Source organism: Drosophila mojavensis, unplaced genomic scaffold, assembly GCF_018153725.1.
Source record: "Drosophila mojavensis isolate 15081-1352.22 unplaced genomic scaffold, ASM1815372v1 contig_80, whole genome shotgun sequence".
Lineage (NCBI taxonomy): Eukaryota > Metazoa > Arthropoda > Insecta > Diptera > Drosophilidae > Drosophila > Drosophila mojavensis.
Window position 1 is genome coordinate 6,680,014 of NW_025318906.1, and position 23,194 is coordinate 6,703,207.

General features: G+C 38.8%; 1 protein-coding gene across 10 annotated transcripts in view; it reads right to left on the reverse strand.

The window, feature by feature from the left end:
- Positions 1-3,039: 3,039 nt before the first annotated feature.
- LOC6578961 (RING finger protein nhl-1) overlaps positions 3,040-23,194 on the reverse strand; it is a 38,185-nt gene continuing 18,030 nt past the window's right edge. For 2 of the 10 annotated variants that reach the window (XM_032730760.2, XM_032730761.2), the window contains 9 exons: positions 23,013-23,155; positions 21,627-22,952; positions 16,404-17,131; positions 9,398-9,694; positions 6,821-7,534; positions 4,071-4,230; positions 3,586-3,726; positions 3,405-3,481; positions 3,041-3,344 (listed from right to left, as the gene is read on the reverse strand). In XM_032730760.2, the coding sequence (XP_032586651.1) occupies positions 3,131-3,344; positions 3,405-3,481; positions 3,586-3,726; positions 4,071-4,230; positions 6,821-7,534; positions 9,398-9,694; positions 16,404-17,131; positions 21,627-22,952; positions 23,013-23,155 (3,800 nt within the window). In that variant the 3' untranslated portion in view covers positions 3,041-3,130. Of the gene's footprint in view, positions 3,345-3,404; positions 3,482-3,585; positions 3,727-4,070; positions 4,231-6,820; positions 7,535-9,397; positions 9,695-13,944; positions 14,051-14,218; positions 14,340-16,403; positions 17,132-21,089; positions 22,953-23,012; positions 23,156-23,194 lie in introns of those variants that run through there. The other 8 variants (XM_044010454.1, XM_032730762.2, XM_015163392.3 and 5 more) reach the window with 8 other exon arrangements.

Sequence of the window (23,194 nt, forward strand, 5' to 3'; positions counted from 1 at the left end):
GGGCTCTGGGGATGGCCAGTGTTTTTGGGGGCATGCCACTCAGTTGTGGCATGGATTGATTTCGTGCGTTTATTGCAAGAGCAAACAAGCAAGGCCAAGTGAATTGCTGTTTCTCTCTCTGTTTGTGTGTGCGACCTTTGTGGGCTGCAAGTGCAAAGCGTTTTGTGCAAACAAATGAAAATCGAAATGCCGCAAGCGATGAAAATCAAAAAGTTACGGCGGCTGTAAAAAGATTAAACATTCCAGTGCTTAGATAGCGGCTCAGTCCGCACCAGCTGTTCTCCCTGCTCAGCAGCAACGGCTCTCGCCATCTCGTCCCGTTATTGACTCTCCTCTCACTTCCATTGCTTTCCCTTCGTATTCCGCTTCTACTGCTTGGATAGTCAGCGCTTCGCCTCTTCTTTCCACTACTCAGCATTGCTTTACATTTCCCCTCCTTTCCCGTTCCTTCCACAACTCAGCAATGCCTTCTCAGGTTTACAAAGCGATCATATCTTCTTTACCCCTTCCTTCCATTACTCAGCATTGCCTTCAACACTCGCTCTTCGCCCGCTTATACAGCGATCCCTTCCCCTCCTTTCACTGCTCAGTGCCTTGCTATTCCAATTCGCCTTCTTCTTCCACTGTGCTTTTAAGTTTCTTTTTTTTGCAGCATACATTTAAGTGCAGAATTTTTTCTTTTTCTTTTTTTTGTTTAAATAATTTTGTAGCACATTGCAAATTGACGACGCGTCGTCTACCAGAGTTGGGGAAGGTGTTCATAAAACAAGCAAACTGTTATTGTTGTTGTTGTTCCGGAACGTGTTCCAATTAAATGAGAGCGCGCCACGCCCCTGCCGCCCATTGGCAGTAGTTAATTTAAATGAAATTTGGCGACGTGGCACGTGATACATGCAAATAAAAATTACAAGCCATAAAAAAATCGAATCGTGCCACACACACACCCACACATTCAGACCAGCTGTAATTTATGCGGCTGGGCGCAACTTGTGGCTGTTGCCACGCCCACCTGGGCTCATATGCGCCAGCCATAAAAAAGAAAACAACAAAAACATAGAGTAAGCCAGGCACTTTAACAAATTATCTACGGTTTTTCTTCTTTTTTGCCAGTTGCCACATAATGTGGCAAGTTTCGTACGGATGGATACATTGTGGCAGCCACATATCGAGGCCTCGGCTCGCTGTGCTAATTGAAAGGCGTATTGGCTGCGTGACATGGTGAAATGTTCGCATTTTGATTCAATTAGATGGAGGGAATGCAATAGGAGCAGGAGAAGTAGGAGGAGGAGGTGGCGGTCGCTGTAGGCGTGTCAGTTAGCTGTCCTGTAATTTGTTGGCTTGCACCAATCAAAGGTTAATTGCGACAACTGCAAATCAACGAATTTTATTATGTAATCAGCTCTCAATGTGGAGCAGGAGCAGCAGCAGCAGGAGCAGGAGACGATTTGTGGGAGGCAACGGTAAGCCATAAAGCTCTACGGCAAATTCCGCACTCTACACTTAACATATCACTTGCTCTCACACACACTATTGCACACACACTAGCGCTCTCACACACACACTAGCACTCACACATTCACATGCATTTTAATCACATAAAACTCACTTGAATTCGCAACATTTTGCGTGCTTTGTATGCGTGAGTGAGAATGACTGAGTGTGTGTGTGTGTGTGTGGATGTGCATGTTTCTGTGTTCATGTAAGTGTATTGGTGTATGTCAATTCACAAAAAGCTGTAATTTTTGTGCTACGCAAAAAGTAAGAGTATTTTAGCTGGAAAACTGGAAACTTGGAAGTATCGCAGCTGTGAAGCGTTTGAAGAATGTTAACTTTAACTAAAAAAAAAAAATACATTCTTGAATTTACTTTAATGCATCTTTTATTTGTAAATAAATATTCAAGTACTATAAATGAGTTTTTAGTTAGTGGCTTTAGGGCTACAAGTAAAAACAAATGCTTGGCTTAGATTTTTTGGCAAGCAATTTATTTACATAAAGAAAAAAATTAAAATTATAAAAAAATTATTTAAAAAAATAATATATATATATATATTTATATATATATAAATATAAAAAAAAAATTTTTTTTAAATGTATAAAAAATATATATACTGTCTAACATTAATATTCGTAATATTGTATTTTTTATTTCCAACTTCTAACGCAAGTAAAATATAAAATATTCATTGAAATTAAAATTAAAATACCCTGATTTTTATATTTTAATATTTTAATTTTTATAATAATTTTAAAAATAGCTATTGATTCTAAATAAAAATATAATTTATAATATATATCATTAAAAATAAAAAATAAATAAAAATGTAATAAAAATAAATTACTTACCAAGAGCTGCATTTCTTGCACTGTTAGTGTAACGCTAGTTCGTATTATTTTATATATATATATGTTCTTATATAGTATATATGTATAAGCACATTTTTTTTTTTTTTTTTTGTATATAGATAAACAGTTGGCTTGTAGCTGAGCTACATGGCGTATGCGCAACATTTGCTGGCAAACAAATTTATGCGAGTACACATAAATCTGCAGCTGTGCTCTCAGTGCTTCTTGTGATGCTCACGCACACAACACTCTAGCACTCACACACACTCACACAGTAAACCATATAGTTTATGTAAAAAACGGGAAAACTTTCATTTTGCAGCAAACCCGAAGAAGATCTTAATTTAATAAAGTGCCTCGCACGCAGCCTCGCAACGCGTGTAATTTCAGATAAATCTCAATTAGGGCAAAAAGAGAATTATGGCCCAGAGTTTGCTCCAGCAATTGATGCTTGGGTTCGTAATGATTGGGGCAAAGAATGTTTTTTTTTTTTTCACTCCAACTCTGACGAGTTTTCGCTTTGGTTTTTTTTATTATAATTTATTAAGCAATACATATAGATATATATATAAATATATATATATATATTAAGTCGATATATATTTAGCTGATTTTTCTAACAAGTTTTCGATTTTTTTTTCTTCTCAAATTTTGTAGTTTTTCTTTTCTAGGACTAGAAAAGTGAACTCAATTTTGTAAATTTTTTTAAATTTTGTTTTTTCTTGCAAAATAAAATTAAATTGAAATAATAAATTGTTGTTGTTGACGTGGGGCTGGGTCGTGGCTCAGAAGACCTGAACACGATGATTTTCACGATCGCATACCAAAATATTGCCATTCGACATAATGGCCACGCCCTCGAGCCCTTTGAACTCCGAGTCACCGGAGCCCCAGGAGCCGAAGGTCTTCAGGAAGCTGCCATCCGGATTGAAGATCTGTATGCGATTATTGCCCGAATCGGCCACAAAGATATAGCCCTGATCATCCACAGCCACGCCGCTATAAAAAGAAACAGTAATAAAATATATTTTATATAAAGATTATATTAAGTATACGCACCGTGGAAATTTAAATTGTCCATCATCGGAGCCCTCGCCGCCCACAGTGGACAGCACTTTGCCATTAACATCGAATATCTACGAGAGAGAGAGATGGAGAGGGGGAGGGAGAGAGAGAGAGAGGGAGGTAGACAGGTAACAGCTGTTACAGATTCCAATTAAATTCCGTTCGGTCAGCTTACCTGAATTCTGTGGTTATTCGAATCGGAAACAATAACACGATTCGTATTCGATACGGCTATATAATGCGGATGCTCAAGCTGGCCCTCGCCACGGCCACAGGAACCGAATTTACCAACGAAGGAACCATCGGATTGGAAAACCTGAACCACGATATAGTTGGTTTTTTTTTTTGTTTTTTTTTTTTTTTAATAAAACAAATGTAAAGAGAAACAGAGACATTGGGTGAGAGAGAGAGGAGCAGAGGGAGAGTGAGACAGGCAGCGCGCTCTGGCTGCGTTAAGCGCATGAAAATTGAGTGGGCGTGACTGTGGGCGTAGGCAGCTGCAGTCTCGGCATCCGGCTGGCAGCCTTCTCAAGTGTGACAAATTGGGCAAGACTTTGAGCTGCCGTTTCCTGCTGCCTCGCCCCCGTTGCCTCTCACACTGCCACTCCCACTCGCACTCCCTCTCCCACCCATGTTGATAAACACCATGCAGCATCTCACCTGCACTCTGTGGTTCTCCTTATCGCATACGTAAATGAAGCCGAGTGCATCGGTTGTAACGCCCCAAGGATAATTGAATTTGCCATCTGCGATGCCCTGCGAACCGAAGGCGCGCAGGAAACGTCCTTGCGGATCGAGCACCTGAATGCGATGATTGTATCTGCAATGTGGCAAACAAAGGTGAGCGCAAGTTCATGTTAAATCAATATACAAATCAAATTGAAATGAAGTAGAAATATATTTAGTGCATCAAATATATTAAATTTAAACTTAAAGCTATATTTTTAAATACATATATATTTCTTTAAGTGGAATTTGATTCCTTTAAATAAAAATTTAATTTATTTTTATGGGCTTCTGAGAAATTTAAAATAAAAATATAATTTTTTAATTTTTTTTTTTACACTTTTTACCATATTTAATTTATATTTTGTATAATCTTTTTTATTTAACAAAATTTGTTTTGTAAAATATTTCTTAAATTCGCGTTTCTTTTTATAGAAATTATTTTTATTTAAATATATATATAATTTTTTTTAAGGAATCATCTTTATTTAAATCTGCTTATATATTTAATTTAATTTGTTTAGTTATTTAATTTAATTATTTTTTTTTACGTATAGATTATGTTTATTTAATATTTTTGTTTTACATTTATTTGTTTTTATGCATATATGTATTTATTATTTTTATTTTTATTTTATTATTATTTTTTTATTTATTTTTTTTAATTTTTTTTTTTCGGTAATATAACTCTTTTGTTATTTGTTTTTATCTAAATTTTTTTGTATATTTTATAATGTAATTTAATTTAATTTGAATTGTATAATTATTTTTATTTATTTTCTGTCTTTTAATATTTTTTTCTTTTAAGTTTCAATTTTTACGACCTTTTATTTATTGTTTGGCAAATTTTTATTGAATTTTTTACTTTAAGAATGCGTTTTATTTAACTAATATTTAGTTTGATGTTTTGTTGTAGATTCTGTTTGATTAAATTTTATTTCATTTTTTATTCAGTTCAGCTGAGATTAAATTTATAACAGTTAAAGAGACATTAAAACTATAGACTAAGAGCAAACTAGCGCTCTCTCTCCTCTCTCTCTCTCTCTCTCTCTCTCTCTCTCTCTCTCTCTATCTCCCTCTCTCTCTCTCTCTCTTCCTCCTTCCTTTAAGCAAGCAAAAAAATGTAACAGCATTGGCCATTTTGCAGAGTTCTGCCATTTGCAGTCACTCTGCCATCAAATTGTGAAACGCGCTTCGGACTGTCATTAATTACAAAATGGGGCGTTGAGAACTCATTACCGTGTGCCGTAACTTGAGGCCAGTGGGCGTGGTCGCTGGCATCGTGTGACGCATTTTAGCCCTGGGCATTGGGCTTACAACTAAGCCGCTTAACGTGCAAAATCAAAGTTGAGACAGACAATGAGGCTCGACCGAACAACCGAACGACCAAGCATCCGACCATCCGACCATCCGTCCGACCCCGGGCGCTTAACGAGATTTCTCGTCAGACAATGAATGACAGCCCCTACACACAGCCAAAGATTGGGCATATGCACATGTGTAAATACTAACAGAGAGTGGGCGTGAGCAGAGGGGAGAGAGGGAGAGGGAGAGGGAGAGAAAAAAACGAGAGGGCGTTTGGTTACATACGGCTTAAGCCAAGCGGTGGCGGTGCGGAGGGGTGCAGGGCTGAGTCGTCCGCACATGTTTCTCATTAACGCGGCTATTATGCGCTTAGCTGTGCCAATTACACGGCTCCAGCATAAAGCTAAGCCCAAGAATTAATCATGGACTATTGTTTCGACTTAATTAAAATGCAGCCAAGAGTCGATGGAGCTGAGCGAAGCCAAAAAGACGAGCCAACTCAAGCAGCTCAACTGACCAGCAGAGCTGTCCAACTGAAATTTTTGGTATGCGAATGATCTGACATATGGGAAAGAAGTTTTTCCATTCTCTGTTGTCTTACGCAACTTTTCAATACAGTTAAAGCAATAATAGGGATTGGAATAGGAATGGGGAATGGGAATGAGAGATTTCAATTAGGTTTAAAGAGCATCAAATATAGAATGAGAATGAGAGGCTTAAAAAACCTGAGAGATAAGCTAAGGCCATGGATACAATGCTCCTACTTACAATAGAAAACTATGCTATGGTTAGGCAGTTCATGAGACTTACACAAAAATCATTTCATTTCATGTATCCCTATCATTTCATTTCTGTGTTCCTAATTTCTTTGAGAGCTCGAAGATTTTTAATCGTATTAAATAATCATATTTCTTTTTGTCCAAGTTCATATTCCAGATGAATCCAAGTTCATATCCCAGATGAATCAATAGTTAGTAAGAGTTGATATAGATCTAATGAAACTTTGATCCATATGAAGACTTACAAAAGTCTAGAAAAAGATAAGAGCTTTATGGAATAGTTGGAAGAAAAGTTAATAGAATGCGCATTTTCGGATAAATCAATAATTAGTAAGGATCGATATAGATCTCATAGCCAGAGAATCCGTTTGTACCATTACGGCATATTGGAAGATCTAAAATTGAAAACTCAGAGCTTTATAGAGTTCTTAAAAGAAAACTCCAAAAAACCCAAAGAGAGAAGTGGCTAACTCTCCTGTATACATATAAAATAATTGCTGCTTTTCACTATCCACCAACAACACCGACTCAAAGAACTCAGAGACTTCTAAAGCTATGTACATTAGAATTTTGATATTTAAAAGTTTTGGATCTACTCACCTATCGGCAATGATGTACTGGCCGATACGATTGACTGCCACGCCCGCTAGACAATCGAATTCACCCTCGCCGTTGCCATATTCGCCAAACTCCTTGACGAAGATGCCATTCGAGTCGAAGACCTGAACACGATGATTGCTCGAATCGGCGACGACAATGCTATTGTCGGGGCCGACGGCTAGGCCGCGCGGCCACGTAAAGGATCCGGGCTCGCTCCCCCGGCCCCCCAACTGGAACAGCTGCTGGCGCTTGCGCAGGTATACCTGTTTAGGGATAGTACCTGCCACTCCGGTTATACCGGCTGCTGCTGCTGCTACCGTAGGGGACGTAGGGGAGCCTAGCCCGTTTTTTGACCCGTCATCGTCGGACGAGGCCAGCTCATTGGCCTGACGCAACGGCAGGCCGAGGCTCAGCCGCCTGGACACATCGCTGGCCGTGCTTCGGCTGGCCGCCGTCGAGCCGGAGGCGTGGCTATCGCGCGCACTGCTGCCGCTGCTGCTGCTGGGCGCATCCTTGGCGCTCTTGCTGCCGTACTTGTTCTTCAGATAACGCGCCCACGAGCTGAGCGCCTCCCCGTCCTTGTTGTCCGTCGAGCTGCCCAGCGCACTGCGCGACGAGCCCGCACTGCGATCCGTGATGGGCGAATTGTCGCGAGACTTCAGCGCATGCGAGGAGCGACTGCGTGATAGATCGCTGCTGCCATAGCCGCTATATCTGTAAGATATTTGGGAGAGGATTAGCACACAGGTTGGAAGATACGCGCAAGCGCTGAACGTTGAGTTGTGCGACGATGCAGTTGGAGAGGCATTGCAGACAGTTGGGGAGTGATTGAGAGAGGCACACAGTTTGACGGTAACTGTGTAACTGAATTCAAGCTTAGGCATGACAGTTTAGGAGTCATTGGGTACAGTTAAATGCGAACTGTGAGTCCATTGTCAAAGATTGGCTAAGCCTTGACCTACAGTTGCAGAGTCATTGCTAACAGTTGACTGCCAAACTTTTAGTCCAGCAAATATTTGTGGAGCCCTAAGTCTTCGACTCGACTGGAGCTCGCATATTGACTGTCAAACTGTTTGAAAGTATGCCTCCAGTTCAGCCACTACTAAATGCAGTGTTGGTCAAACTGTGAGCTGACTAACAGCATGTTAGAACAGTTGAAAGGACTGTCAAACTGTTCGCAGAAGATCTTTGAGATCTTTACAGTATCACTGTATCCTAATACAGTTTGGCGACAACCATGGGGCTAATTTGAAGGCAACTGCTTGCTGTCAATCCTGTGAAAACAGTTGGACTGAAACTGGAATCTGCTAATCAAGGCCTTGCTTAGTTAAACAGTTGAAGAGTCATTGAGCACACAGTGATGACTCTAGAACTGTTTGCAGAGAGCTACAATAAATGCTAAAGCGTAGTTTGAATGCCAATGGAATCAAACTGTAAACGGTTGCTCAGTATGAAGCAAGAAGCTTTACATGGGAAAATTGTTGTGGATTGATTGATTCTCTGATCGTCAAACAAGGAGAATAGCAAAGTAGCTCTCAAACTGTAGTATGCCTTACAGAGAGCTAAAGCGAAAGTAAATTTCAAACTGCTAGCTGACTTTCAAACTGTTTACCTCGTTGATTACGCAGTGATTATCAAACTGTAAGCAAACTTCCAACAGAGTAAATAAAATCGCCTGCACAACTCAGTGAGCAGCCCTCGCTTGTTTAAATGCTGATCACTGAAATTTTGAACTGGTTCAAATGAATGTATGAGCTGAGCTGAACTAGATTTTTTTGCACGGAACGAAAACTGAAATGGAAATGGAAAAATGCACAATGCATGATGAAAATGCATGACGAATGCCTGACGAATACATGATGTATGCATGATGAATGCATGAGATTTGTACAGAGTGGGCGCAACTGCATCTACGGAAAAGACAGTGAGAAAGAAACAACTATACAAAATGGCTTTAAAAATCCTGTTAATTTCGGTTAATTTGAACGCGCAGAAAAAAAACTTTTTTTTTTTTTTTTTTGTTGGGGAGGTGTCAAAAATTTTGTAATAATTCAAATAAAAAATTGAAATAATAAATGTACATAGAAGAAACTGGAATTAGTGTGTGCTGGTGTGTGTATGTGTGTGTTTGTGTATATGTAGGCGTGTGGGTGTGTGTGTGTGTGTGTAGAGTGCAAAACATAAACGAGAACGAAACGTGGTAAAGAAACGTGGGTCCAGCACGCAGAGAAACTCATAAAAAAAATAATTAAAATCAAAATAAAATCATAAAAAAATAATGAATAAAACAAAAATTTGAAATTCAAATATTTTGTGTTTTTTGTTTAGCGAAAAGGGACGGGAAGTGGTACAGCACACGCACATTGAAAGCGCCCATAGAAACGTCCATAACAGATTTATATAGAGTATATATAGAATATGGAGTATATATAGATCTATAAAATATATGCCATATGTACAAACGCCAGCGTCCTATATACAACGGAGTTTCGAATTGAATTGTCATACACTTCTTTTTTTGGTATTTTTTGGTATTTTTTCGGATATTTGTTCTGGTATTTGTTTAGACTTGCGCACCTTGAGGCCAGGTAAGCAGATGGCGACACTGTCGTCGGCGATACGGGCTCATCCAGATCATCGTCCTCGTTGCCAAACTGATGCGAGGAGCGACTGCGCGCCAAGCGATTGCGTCGCTCCTTCATGGCCAGATAACGTGAGCGGCCGGTGCCGTAGCGGCTGTCGGAATCGTCGCCGGTGCCAGTGCCGGTGCCTGTGCCGTTGCCATCATCGTCGAAGGAGGCGTTCGGCGTCGATAGCGACGGCTGTGCGACAATTGCGCTGCTCTTGCTTTTGTTTAGGAAGCGGCTTGTGTAGCTAGAAAAATGTTGGTTTTTTTTTTTGGTATTTTTTTTTATGCGATATTTAACACTTTTAAAATTGTGTTTGGTTGTTGTTGCTTTTGTAGAAGTTGAAGTTTGTGTGTATGTGTGTGCTGTCTCTGTGTGTGTGTGTGTGTGTCTGTGTGCCTCGCACCTGGCGGTAAAAACAAACTTTGGAAGCGCCTCGCGTGAACTAACTTTTAACTAGCTTAAATCTGTGTGTAACGAGCTTACGCCTCGCTCTTCCGCCCTCCTATCCCCTCTCTCCCGCTCTCTAGCTCGTTTATTAGGCAACCAAATTCAATTAAAATACACAAAAAACAAGCAACAAAAATTATGTGCGCTCAACCGAAAAAAGTTCCTAATTAAATTTCACATTTTACATTTTACATTAGCGCAAAAGTTTAGACACAGAGCAACACAAATTTAGAGGGTATTTTACAATGCATAAGTACACTATGCTCACATACAGGTCACATTTACAGGGTATAGAAAGCATTAAGAGTATACAAAAATAAGCAACATTAATTAAACAGCAACTACCACAAAGGCCAACGGCTACATGGAAAGCAACAACAAAGCACACACAGAAAATATAATACTCGGTATTTAAATACCAAATAAAATAATGTAAATACTGAAAGTAAATACAAAAAGCTCATTAAATACGGTTAAATGAGTATTAAGGCCATGGGCAGAAGCTTAAGCAGCAGCAGTCTTTCTCTCTCTCTATCTTTCTCTCTGTCTGTCTCTCTTTCTCTCTCTATGTCTCTCTCTCTCTCTCTCTCTGTCTCTCTTTATGTCTCTCTCTCTCTCTCTCTCACTCTCTCTCTATCAGCCGTCTATTACTATCTCTATCTATATCTCTCTCTCTCTCAAGTCAACCTCTTCTCCTCTTTCTCTTTCTCTCTCCCTCTCCCACTCTTTACATTTCCATATGACGCACAAATGTAGGCAATATTTTTTTATTTTCTTAGTACACCTCATCGATTACATGGAATATACATAAACATATGTACATACATACATACATACATACACACATACACACATATATGGCACACATAGTCAAACAATGAAATGAATACCAGCGCATGCAACACATCATGTGCGGCATGTTGTCCAACTATACATTAATTGCCATGGAAAAAAAGGACAGCCAAAAGAAAAACAAGCATTGATTGTTGCCATAAAAATAAATATACATATATATCGAGTATAAAAATCTTTTTTTATTCATATGATAGCAAAAATAAACGCGATGTTTTATTCAATATTTAAACAAACAACAACACACAGACAAATTGAAGCGACCGCTAACGACTGCCTAATGCTCGTTCATGTTACAGAAACTCAAATGGGCGGAATATATTAGATACATATATAGATATATATAGAGTCGTTCAATTGTGCATCAATTGCAAGAACTTGTTGACTTGCCACGCCCCAATGGGCGGCTCCTACTAGAGATCTGTAAACTGTAATGTAAACTCTAAGGGGCGGAATATATATTGGGGGAATATATATTACGGGAATATATATATTAGATGTATATTAGTTGGATAACTTACATATATAGAAGAGCTCAAGAGTGGCTCAACTATTGAATATCGTATAAGATATGAATACCTAACTATATAAGAGCTCTATAGTGAGTATTGACTTGCCACGCCCGAAATGGGCGGCATATATAGATGGATAAATAGTGAGTCGTTTTCTATAAATTATAGGCGGAATATATACTAGAGCGATATCTATAGGTAAATAAAAGATAGATATCTATAAAGCAAATCTATGGTGAATATGAACTTGCCACGCCCCAAATGGGCAAAGTTAGATATCTTTAAAGCAGCTCTATGGTGAATGAACTTGCCACGCCCCAAATGGGCAGAATGTATGCTAGATAGAGATACATATCTAAAGAGCAGTGGGCGTTTCTCATATAAGATGAATGTAAATGACCTCTGTGGTAATTATTAAATTGCCACGCCCTAATTTGGTGGCGTATATTCACAATAAAAAGATATCTATAAAGCAACTCAATAATGATTATGATAATGACATACCCCCAATAGGAGAGCTGAGAGTTGTTCGTCTCTAAATCAGCGGCTCATATAAGACATTGATATAGATATGTAAAGAATATCTAAAGAAATTGAAAGCCTGAAGCTTTAAGTAAAATTCGTCACTCTTCGGACCGACTAATACATTAGCTTAATACTTTGTATCTGAATAAACATGGGGCATAGTTGGATCTATATGATATATAAATAAATATACTATATAAATTTGCAAGCTCCAATTAAGTGAAAGTAGCTCAGCCTCACCTCATGTTAAAGCTAATATACTCTCTTGATACCTCTCTCTCGATAACCTACAGCTACCATAAAAAACTGCAATTGGTGTTCCACTTGCTGTGCCACAAGTTTTAATTACATTACGCAAGCTGTGCGTCTGCTAGCCCCCAAATAGAACTCAATATTCAATATGATTGTCAATAAAATAAATTAAGGAACGAGCACATAGAGAGAAAGAGACAGACGCACACAATGACAACAACTCAACGGCATTTGAACCCTTTTCGCTCTCTGCGCGTGTGTGTGTGTGTGTGTGTGAAAGGTCATTGTAAAGTGCTGTGAATTGAATTGAAGCTGCTTTTGAGCAGCCACTGAGTGGCTCCCGCTGCCTCAACTTAGATTCAAGCTCTAGTTGTTGCCCTACTTAACCCCTTAATGTCAGCTCTAGAACTAGAATCTGACACTACAAACACACACACACAGGCACACACACTCAAACGCAACCTCTCTAACATTTCGATAATATTTTGTGGCATATATATAACATATCTGATTGCTGAGGACAGCTTTTCCCCAATCGCTAGCTGACATCGATTTATAACATTTTTTCAATTTTTCAAATATGTCAAATGTGTTTGAATCCCAGCAGCCAAGTTTTTAATGAAATTTGTTTTGAAAAGTGTGCAGAAAAACCTAACAGAACTTATATTTCTACATTCTATACATTTTGATAGAAATAATTTTTGCGGTTTTCTGAGATTCCTGGATTCCTACTTTAAACAATTCGACTAAGTTAACTAGACTAATTATAATATATATATTTTTTAAACTGTTTAAAAATTAAACAGATTTTAGCTTAAAAAGGAAAAAAAATTTAATTTTTTTATTTAACAAAAAAAATTAATTAAAAAAGAGCTATAGATTCTAAACAAACATTTTTTTAACGTTTAATATATTTAACAACAAATTAACGATTAGATTTTAGCACAGAAAAGGAAAAAATGTATTTTTTTTTATAACAAGAAAAAATAAAGAAAAATAAATTCTATCGATTCTAAAAAAAATACTATACATTTTTTTAACGTTTAATATTTGTAGCAAAAACAAAAAATTAACGATTCTTTTGCACAACTATTTTTTTTTTTTTTTTAAACTAAAATGTTGCCTAAACTTTAAGTAATTCCCAATTAATATTTATGAAAAATAAGCAAACCAATATAACTAAATTTTAAATTTCTTTAAATTTCAAAACATTTCATACAAAATATATAGCTAATTTGCATCTGAAAACTTCAGCTTTCTCGTGTCACCAGAAAAAACATACCAGCTAGGGTTAAGCTCTTAAGCCTGTGAGGCTATTACGACCTTTCATTGTTTGACTTCGGATGAAAGGGACAAAGACGAAAGCAAAAAATTAGAAACTAAGCAAGAAGTCAACTTGTGTGCAAATTTGTCTGTGGGCAGTGCATACTCTGCTGAGTGAGATTAAAGAGGGTATATTGGTTTTGCAGGAGATGAAGAAACTGCAAAATGGGAATGAATAAAGAATATTATAAGCAATGTGGGAAAGGAAAACAGAAAATAAATGGCAATAAAAACTAAAGTTTCAGTTAGTTTAATTAGATGCGCGTCTGAATAGTTAGACCTAGTTGGATTTATGATAGAAAAAAAGAAAAATTTCTACTATTTTTGTACCATGAACGCGCATCATGCAGCTGGCTATGCCCGACTGCAATGAGTTTAACTGAAAAACGCTTTCGATGAAACTAATTAAATGAAATGCCTAAAAAAAAGAATAAATAAAACATTTCAATGCAGTTGCACACATTTAATTTGATTGTGAGGCACATTTCAGGGAAGGGAACGGGATGGAGGTAGTATATATGCAAAATACGTATATATCTAACTATCTATAGTTAGATAGATAGCTAATCAGTTACAGCTATAACTGTCTGTTATTCAATTATTTAGTGTCACGCTTAACATCCGCAAATCGCTTTCGGTACAGAGCCCGGTGGGGCCTACTTATGTACGGTATGCTAAAGGGCAGTGCGCTGCAAAGACGAACATAGAGAACAACAAGATACAAATACATAGAGTGAGATGCATATAAAGACAAAGAGAGAGAGAGAGAGAGTGAGACAGAGAGTGAGGCGGGGGAGAGGTGGGGAATAGGAGTAAGTGAGTGCTACGCTATTTCTTTTTTTTTTTTTTATTTTTACCTAGAGCTGGCTGGCTGCTGCTGCAAAGGTTAAGAACTTGACTAGTAAACGCCACACGAGGCGTATGAGCAATAAAATGGCCAATGCGATGCTAATGCCAATGTCGCACAGTTGTACAAAGCTGCAGCAGAGAGAGATCACATCACATAAACACAAATACAAATACAAATACAAATACAAAAGCAACCAAAACATCAACAATTCGAGCCACACACAACAACAAAACAATCAATAACAAATTCATTTTGTATTAGCGAATTCGTCTCGATTTGCATGAATCATGGAATCAATTAATTTCAATTTAAGCTCAATTGTTTTGCCATTTCTGTATAGCTGCGTGCACGTGTGTATACGTGTGTGTGTGTGCGTGTGCTTGTGTGTGTCTGTTCAGCAAATTAAAATTGTAAATTAATCTCACGCACTTTATAATTATAAATAAGCTATAATATGATTAATGCAACAGAAATAAAGTAAAACCAAAAATGATTGAAATTGAAGTTTTCGATAGCTGGGATTATATTATTTTAATTAGCCGAATAACAAATGCCCTTGAACTGAAAATATATCAAAAACTGTCTCCATAGCTAATCAAGTTTTAATTGATTGACAGAATACCTATTATATATCTATGTATATATGTGTATTATATATCTAAGAATATGTTTTAATGATTGACTGCTTGACTCGCTTACCCTTTTACTAATTACTAATAGACTGATGACTCATTGATTGATTGATTGATTGATTATTCGTCAAGTCATCTATGTATATGTTTTAATGACTGACTGCTTGACTAGCTAATTATTTTATTAATTACGAATATACTGATGACTAAGTGATTGACTGATTGATTGATTAGCTTATTGATTGACCGACTGGTTGTGAAGTCATAGTGCTTACGTAATATATCCAGATCAACTGATTGACTAACTGATTGACAACTGACTTACATACTCATTAAGTGATTGATTGAAAGCGTGCTGTTTATTTTCGATGCTCAAATGAACTAATTGACAATCTATTGATTGACTGAGTGGCTGATTGACTGATATTCAATAAATAGTGCTTACTTTAAATAAACTAATTGACAGATAGAATAATTGATATTTAGCCCATATACTTATTTATCTAGACTACTGATTGACGACTGGCTGATTGAGTGACTAAAAACTGACCAACTAATAGGTAGACTAATTTGATTATAGTGCCTGATTGAACTCCTAGCTGACTGATTGCTCCATGAAATTATTGACAAACTGACTGACACACTGATTGACACTGACTGATTCGCCTACGAGCTGATTGACTTACTGACTGACACAGGTTAATATTATTAACAGATTGATGGATTAGGTAACTGACAGACAGACTGACATACAGTTGATTGATTAACTAAGTCAAAAGCTTGCTGACTGATTGATTGACTGACTTAATGACTATTTGAACAACCAGCTGAATAACATTAATAATTCATTCAACCTCTGATCTGTCATCTATGCAGAGCAAGTGATTGATGAAGAAGTGATAAATTGATTGCTGAGCCACGTTAAGTCCAATTCCTAGCAGCTACACTTATATTTTATGATATAATAGTATATGTATAAATTCTTAAAAACCTTTCCCGTTTTCAGCTTCCTATTGTCCTCTATATAGTTCTCTTATAACTCACCAATTCAAATAAATTGAGCCGCATTCAACACACACAGAAATGTAGTACAAACTATAGACTATTATGCTAAAGGTTAATCAGATATATGTACATATATATATAATATTAATATATATATTATATAGTGCCTATAATTCCCCACATTAAAGTCGCTTTGTATAAAAAGCAGCCGACAGTTAATTTATATTTATCATGCACAAGTATCATTATTCATTATTCATTATGTGTTAGAGTATGGGTGTGCGTGTATACATATATGCATGTATATCAATCAATATGTGTGTGTGTGTACGTTGCTTTGTGTGAATTGTAATTGAATTATTTATAAGCCAAAAATCAATAGCCAAAAGTCAGAAATTAATTGCGAACTTAACGTGAGCCATGCAAAAGTTTAGTAACAAAACCAAAAAAAAATTACAGTTAAGTCTATATCGAGTATATAGGTTAGATATATAGTTGTTCTACATATATGTATGTATGTGTATATAGATAGCTTGGAAATTCGGATGGAAATACCTGCTGCTGCCGCTGCCGCTGCCATAACGATCATCGCTCTCCGTCAGATGATGAGCCGCCGGCACTGGGCGGGTGCGGGGCGAGCTGGCGCTGCCATAGCCGCTGCTGCTCGAGTTGGGCGTGGCATAGCTGCTGCGCGCCGTCGTCGTGTTCGTATCGTCACGGGAGGCGCGTCTCGCCTCCAGCCGATCCCTATACGAGCTGCTGCTGCCCGCTGCTGTCGTCGAGCTGGCTGCGCTGCTGGGCGTCGATTTGGTTGCTGCGCTGCTGCTGCTGCTGGCCGCGGCGCTTGTCTTCGGCTTCGGCTCCACTTCCGACTCGGATTCGGACTCTGAGCTGGTCTCTTCCTCGCTGCTCGAATCCGACTCAGCCTTCTTCTTATCCGCTGAGCCGTTGGTGGTGCTCGGCGTACTGTGCTGCGGCAGGAAGCGGCTCACGAAGGGTTTCTTTTCCGGCGTCGCTGGCACCGTAGTTTCACGTGCGCTGGAGTAGCGCGACGAGCTGGCCGCCTTGGCCGGCTGAGCGCTGCTGCTTGTTGTTGTTGCTGCTGCTGCTGCTGCTGCGGCGGCTGCTGCTGTTGCTGAGCTGGCAGAGCTTTCGGTTGATGCGCTGCTATCGCTGCTGCCCGAACGTTGTGTCTTCTTGACAGCTGCCACCTGGGCGGACACGGCCGGTTTGGACTGTTGGGTAGGAGTAGGAGTTGCATCAGAGTCTGTGGCGCTGTCAGCCTGTTAGTTGTTTTCATTTTTAATTTTTTTTTTTTTTTTTTTTTTTTGGATTGCAAGCGAAACGAAATGCAAGTAGAGAAAGAAAGATATCGAATATGCATATGGATGGCGTATGGACAATATACAAGTGACAACGATGTGGGCGCCTGGCAGGAGCTGGGGCAGGGGCGAAGTGGGCTGGCAAACGTCAAAGTCAGAGCGCATTTTTGACAGTACGAGGGTAGCTTAAATAGATTGCAGGCAATTAAGAGAGAGAGATAGGAGCGCTTGCAAGTTGTTAGAATAGAAATGAGAACCATTAGGTGAACTTGGAATTATTTTTAAAAATATTTTCTATATTTATCAGAAATTTTATAAAATTTTTAGACAATATTTCATAAATGTAAAAAACATATCAAAGTTAAAAAAAAAAAAAAGGAAATTAATTTAAGTCCTTTAACTATGCAACTTTTTAATAATCATTAATTTGAATTTAGAGATCTTTTAATAATATATTTAAAAAAAAAAAAAAAAAAAAAAAAAAACAATAAATAAATAAAAAAATAAAATACAAAAAAAAATAAAATACAAAATATATTAAATAAATAAAGAAACAAATTTTTTAAACTAAAAAAAAAAATAAATGCTTTAATTTACTACTTTGAATTAATTAATTTTTTAGGCTCTCGTTCAATAAAAAATAAATAGAGGAATTACATTTTTTTTGCAAACTTTTTTTTTTTAATATTTAAAAAAATCAAAATTTTAGGTAAATTTAAATTGTTTTTTTTTTTTTTTTAAATTTATCCATGTATTTTTTTTGTAAATTTTTCTCTCTCTATTCTCAAGGTTATTTCCGCAAGTGCATGAAGCCGCCTCTCTTTCATTTTTCCTCCAACTTTTTCTGTCAAAAAATGCTTGTTAACAAAACAAGACAAATATGCAGCCGCGCATATGTCGCACACACACACACACAAATAAATTTGTGTGTGTAACGGTAAATGAATACGTTGTTAAACTGACGGAAGCAGCAACGGCTGACAGACATGATTGAAATGCTACCATTGAAAGCGATGCCACGCGCAGCGATGCCTGGCACAGGAAGGCTAACAATATAGATATAAAGGTGGCACACACACATACACATACGCTCACAGGAGATATATATGTATAGATATATTTACAACGGACATCAGAAATTTGTGACAATGAAAACCAAAAAAAGAAAAGGAAAGAAAATTTAGAAAATAAATCAAAATCCAAATGAAATAAAAAATTGATAGCGGGTAAAAATGACATTTGTATGCTTTTTGGCGGTTTTGGCGGTTTTTCTCTGCTCAGGTTTATTATTTTTTTTTTTTTTTTTAGCCATTTTTGTTGCCAGCCAAAAGTGCACAGATATATTTAGTTAGGTTTAAGCAAATTAACATCACTACCACATCGTTTGTCCACTTGCGAAATAGCGAAAAGAGAGAGAGAGGGAGAAAGAGAAACAGAGAGAGAGAGATAGAGCGAGAGCCAGAGTAGATGCATATACAACAATAAAACGTAACAGAAATTACTCGAGAGTTTTGTTTCGATTTTTTTTTAAACACATAAAAATTTGTGTTTTATTTTTTATTCGTAACTCTTTTGTTTGCAGTCTCTAACTAAGCATTAAACGACAAGGTAATAGATGTTAAATTACTATGAACTCAATTTTGTTTTGTTTTTTGTACAATTCATAATTTCTGATGTCCCTGCTTTTTGGGTCGAAACTCTACAAAATATTTATTTAATGTTTTATTTTTTTAATTTTTTTTTTTTATCACAATTATTTATTTTTAGTCAGAGGCTTAGTCTATACGCTTGTAGGGGAAGGGTATTATGACTTTAAATGCATGGTATAAGCTCTAATTGATGCAGCCTAGCTAGCTGAGATATATCAAATTTTTAACATTTCAGTTTTCTTATTATTTTTAAAATATTTATAAATCAATTCATATCTCTGCTGTTACCCACACAGCTGTGCTCATAAAAATAGTTGCACTTTTCCGATGAAAAATTCTTTAGAATGGCAATTCATTCAGCCTGTATCTGCTGCATTTGTCGATTTCAGGAAATTCATTCATTCAAAAAACAAATTGAATGAAATTCATAGCATATTTAGATACATTCAACTCAAATAAAAATGGAATTTCTGTATAGCAAGCTGAGCTATACTCTACTCGAATAAAATTTGCATACCACATACCAAAGCTCCCTGACCCTACAAGAGCATTTAGACTTCAGCCTGACCTCTGACTTTTCGTTTTTATATAGATTTCTTTTTGTTCTCTTTCTTTTTCTGATTTTTAGCTTACATTAGTCGATTAGGCGTTGATTGTTGGAAAAGGTTTGGACCCAAAACAGCATTAATAACAACAAGAACAAAATGAAAACGAATGAAAGGCGCTCCACAAGACAGCAATGTGAAATGAAATCAAAGTAAATAAATGAAACTTAGCTTAAGACACATAGAAAAAATGGTAAAAAAAAAAAAAAAGAAAAGAAATGGAAAAAACACACAAAAAACAAAAACAAATCGTATTTGGCATTTGGTTAGCGTTCATCAGTAAAATAACGAAATGGTCAAAAGGTCGAAAAGGTAAACAGGTAACAGGTAAATAGTTAACGGTTAACAGTAAGTAAAATATATATATTTTTTATTTTTGTTTTTCGATTTTTTCTTTTCATTTTTTTGTTTTGTGTTTTTTTTTTATATTTAACAGACTTACGGAGCGTAGGAAAGTGTGAACACTGAACACAAATAAAGAAGAGTTTTTTATCTTTTTTTCTTTTTGGACAAACAAACATTTGACAAAACATGACGTATACGTAATATAAATATATATATTAAATATTGAATACTGTGCAGATAACCCGATTTGAATTATTTTAATTATATAGCAACATAAAGTGCAGCTGACAAAGTGAGACGAGTAATGAGAGAGCGAGAGAGAGAGAGAGAGCTTATTTGATCCGCTTATTTAGGTGAATCCATTTTACGCGCTTACTGCTTAAACTCTTTAATTAGATTGAAGCTGATAATGAGCATATCATGTTGTGCATTTGCTTTCGATTTGCCAGCCCTCCTCTTCACAATCGTCCTCTGTATATGTTCACTTTGTTCTCATCTATTTCACTTTCCTCATCTTAATTTATTTCAAGATTGGGTTCCACTTTTATATAGCTTTGGCTTTGCCTTTGCTTTGGTTTCTCTTTCCTGCCTGATTGATATACACTTTATCAGCTTCTGGGATGAGAGCAGCTGTGTCTTTTATTTCGATTTCTCTTTAGCGTTCCGCTAGATTGTCGTCTATTTTAAATTGCTCCTTCTCACACGAGCTTAGCAGCAGCAGAAGCTTCTGCTGCGTTCTCTGCTTTGGACCCTGCTTTCTCCTCGTCATCTTCATACTTTCATCAGCAACATCTACTTGCTGCATTTCTATAGAGGCTGCGTCTTCTTCTTTTCTAAGCTACCTCTTGTTCTTCTTTTATAGAAGCTACCTCTTCTTCTCCTTCTTTTATAGAAGCAACTTCTTCATCTTCTTCAACTTCTATAGAAGCCGCCCCTTCTTCTTCTTCATCTTCTATAGAAGCTACCTCTTGTACTTCTTTAATAAATCCTACCTCATCGTCTTCATCTTCCATAGAAGCTTCTTCTTCTTCTTCTTTTTCTTCTTTTATAGAAGGTACATATTCTTCTTCATCTTCATCTATAGAAGCTTTCTCTTCTTCTTCATTTTCTACATCAATACCTCTTTCTCATCTATTGTAGTTTTTCCTTCTTCTGCTCTACAAGCCATCTCTAACTATCCCTCTCTCTCTCTTATTAATCTTCCGTTTGATCCTCTTCTGTTTCATATGACTCATATTCCTCCTCCTCCTCCACATACTCCTCTTCATCGTCATCTCCCTGCTCAGCAGCAGCTGCTTCTGCAATTGGCTCTGCCTTCACCTCTGCCTCAATCTCATTTTCTTCATCTTCCTCCTCCTCCTCCTCCTCATCATCTGTAATCTCTTCCTCTTCCTCCTCTGCTACTTCCACTTTAACTTCCTCGCCATCGCCCTCTTCCTCCTCCTGCTTCTCCTCAATCTCCTGCTCTATATGCCTATCGCTTATGACATCCATATTGCATTCATTCTCTGACGCCTTCTCCATCAGCTCATTCTCTGGCGGCACAATATTTATCACTGGCATGCTCTGCTCTGGCTGCCCCTGCTGCTCCTCGTCGCTCTCCTCACTCTCACTGACTGTCACCTCTTCATACTCAGAGCTGGTCGCATTATCCACCTGCTCTGGCAGCTGCAGCTGGTGTTGTTCTGCCTGCTGCTGCTGCTGCTGTTGCTCTGTCTCACTCTCACTCTCACTCTCACTTTCGGTCCCAGTCTCAGCTTCGCTGCTGTCACTGCTGTCACTGGCTTCCTCTTCTGCTTCTGCTTCTTCTTCCTCATCTGCTTCCTCATCTTCTTCATTTGTCTCATTCACACTTACCTCGGCTCGCGCTGTCGCCGTTGCTGTACGCACTGGAGATGCCGCCGCTGCCGCTGCTGCTGTCGCTGCCTGATTGCTGCTGCTGCTGTCGCTCTCCTCGCTGCCGCCAAGGCCGCCTCGCTTCAACGCCGTCACACGCTCCGTATTGGGTCGCTGCTCGCCGCTCGTTTCCCCGGCCGTCGAGCTGCCCGCCGCACTCTTGCGCTTCTGACGCGCCAGCTCATCCTCATCGGCTGCTGCTGCTGCTGCCGATTGTTGATTCTTTTGCTGCTGTCGCTGCATGGCGGCCTTCTGCGCCTGGATGGCTGCCTGAACGCACGCTTGAGCTGCATGCGCGGCTACATCCGATTTCTTCTCCTTCTTCTCCTTGCCAATCTCCGCCAGGCGCTGCACCACGCGCGAGCAATCGCTGAGCCGTATTATGCCACTCAGCTGGCCACGCGACACATCCTCGCTGTCCAGCACGCGATCCTTGCGCTTCTCAATCTCCTGCTGGCGCTGCTGCTGCTGCTGCTCGCTGTCCGAGTCGTCGTTCTGGTGCGAGCGCACGAAACGCGAACGGAAACGTGAAGACTTCGCCCCACGTCCCGCCGGCTCGTTCTCATAGTCGTTCTCATAGTCGTACTCGGAGCGTCCATAACGGTTCTCGCCATAGCGCTCGTTGTTGTTGGCGCTGCGCTGAGGCCGCTCGCCAAACTTGCGGCCCCCGAGCACGGGCTCATCGTTGTAGCCGCCACGCTCCTCCTGCTGTCGGAACTGTGTGGCCAAACGATGATCGCTCTTCGAGCGCATCAGTCCGGGCTGCAGGGCACTGGGCGGCGCTAGATGGGAGCTGCTCACCGAGCCGCTGGGCGTCGAGTGTGGCGCAATGTTCAGATCCCCAAAGGTGGCCAAATTCATGACCAACTGATTCGGATCGATGGAGACAATGAAGCGCACCCGCCGGCTGTAATCGTTGTTCTCGTACTCAAAGTGACGCAAAAATTCGACGGTCTTCAGAAAGATCTCCTTGGTGTCCATTAGCTCACAGTCGTCCCACTCGACCGTCTCGTTCATGTACTTGTCCACAATGTCGCAGTTGCTGGTGATGTTCGTGATCTCCAGGTCCAGATTCTCCTTGAGTGTGGTCAGATTGCGCAGCTCCACGGCCAAATAGCGATCGATTTCGCCTTTCAGTCCGTCGGTTCTGTCCTTTATGGCCTTCGTTATGCGCCTATAGATCTCATCGATCTCCTCCGTCACACCAATCGCATTCGTCTGCAGACTCGCCGTGTTCTTCTCGATGATCGCCAGCGAATCCTGCAGTCGATGCAAACTGCGACGAATCTATGAAGAGTGCGGAATTAGTTTGGCGTTACTTTCGGGTCTGGATTATGTTTGGCTCACCTGTGAATTGAAGCGGGCTATCTCACGTCGCAGTATGTCCATGTGTGCGCTCTTGCAGTCCTCGCAGATCTTTTTCTCGCAGTGCGCACAGTGGGAGAGATATGCTTTCTCGGAGCAAACGCCGCAGCGCTCCATGATTTGACCTGCAATGAAATAATGGAAATGGAATATAAAGGCTGAGC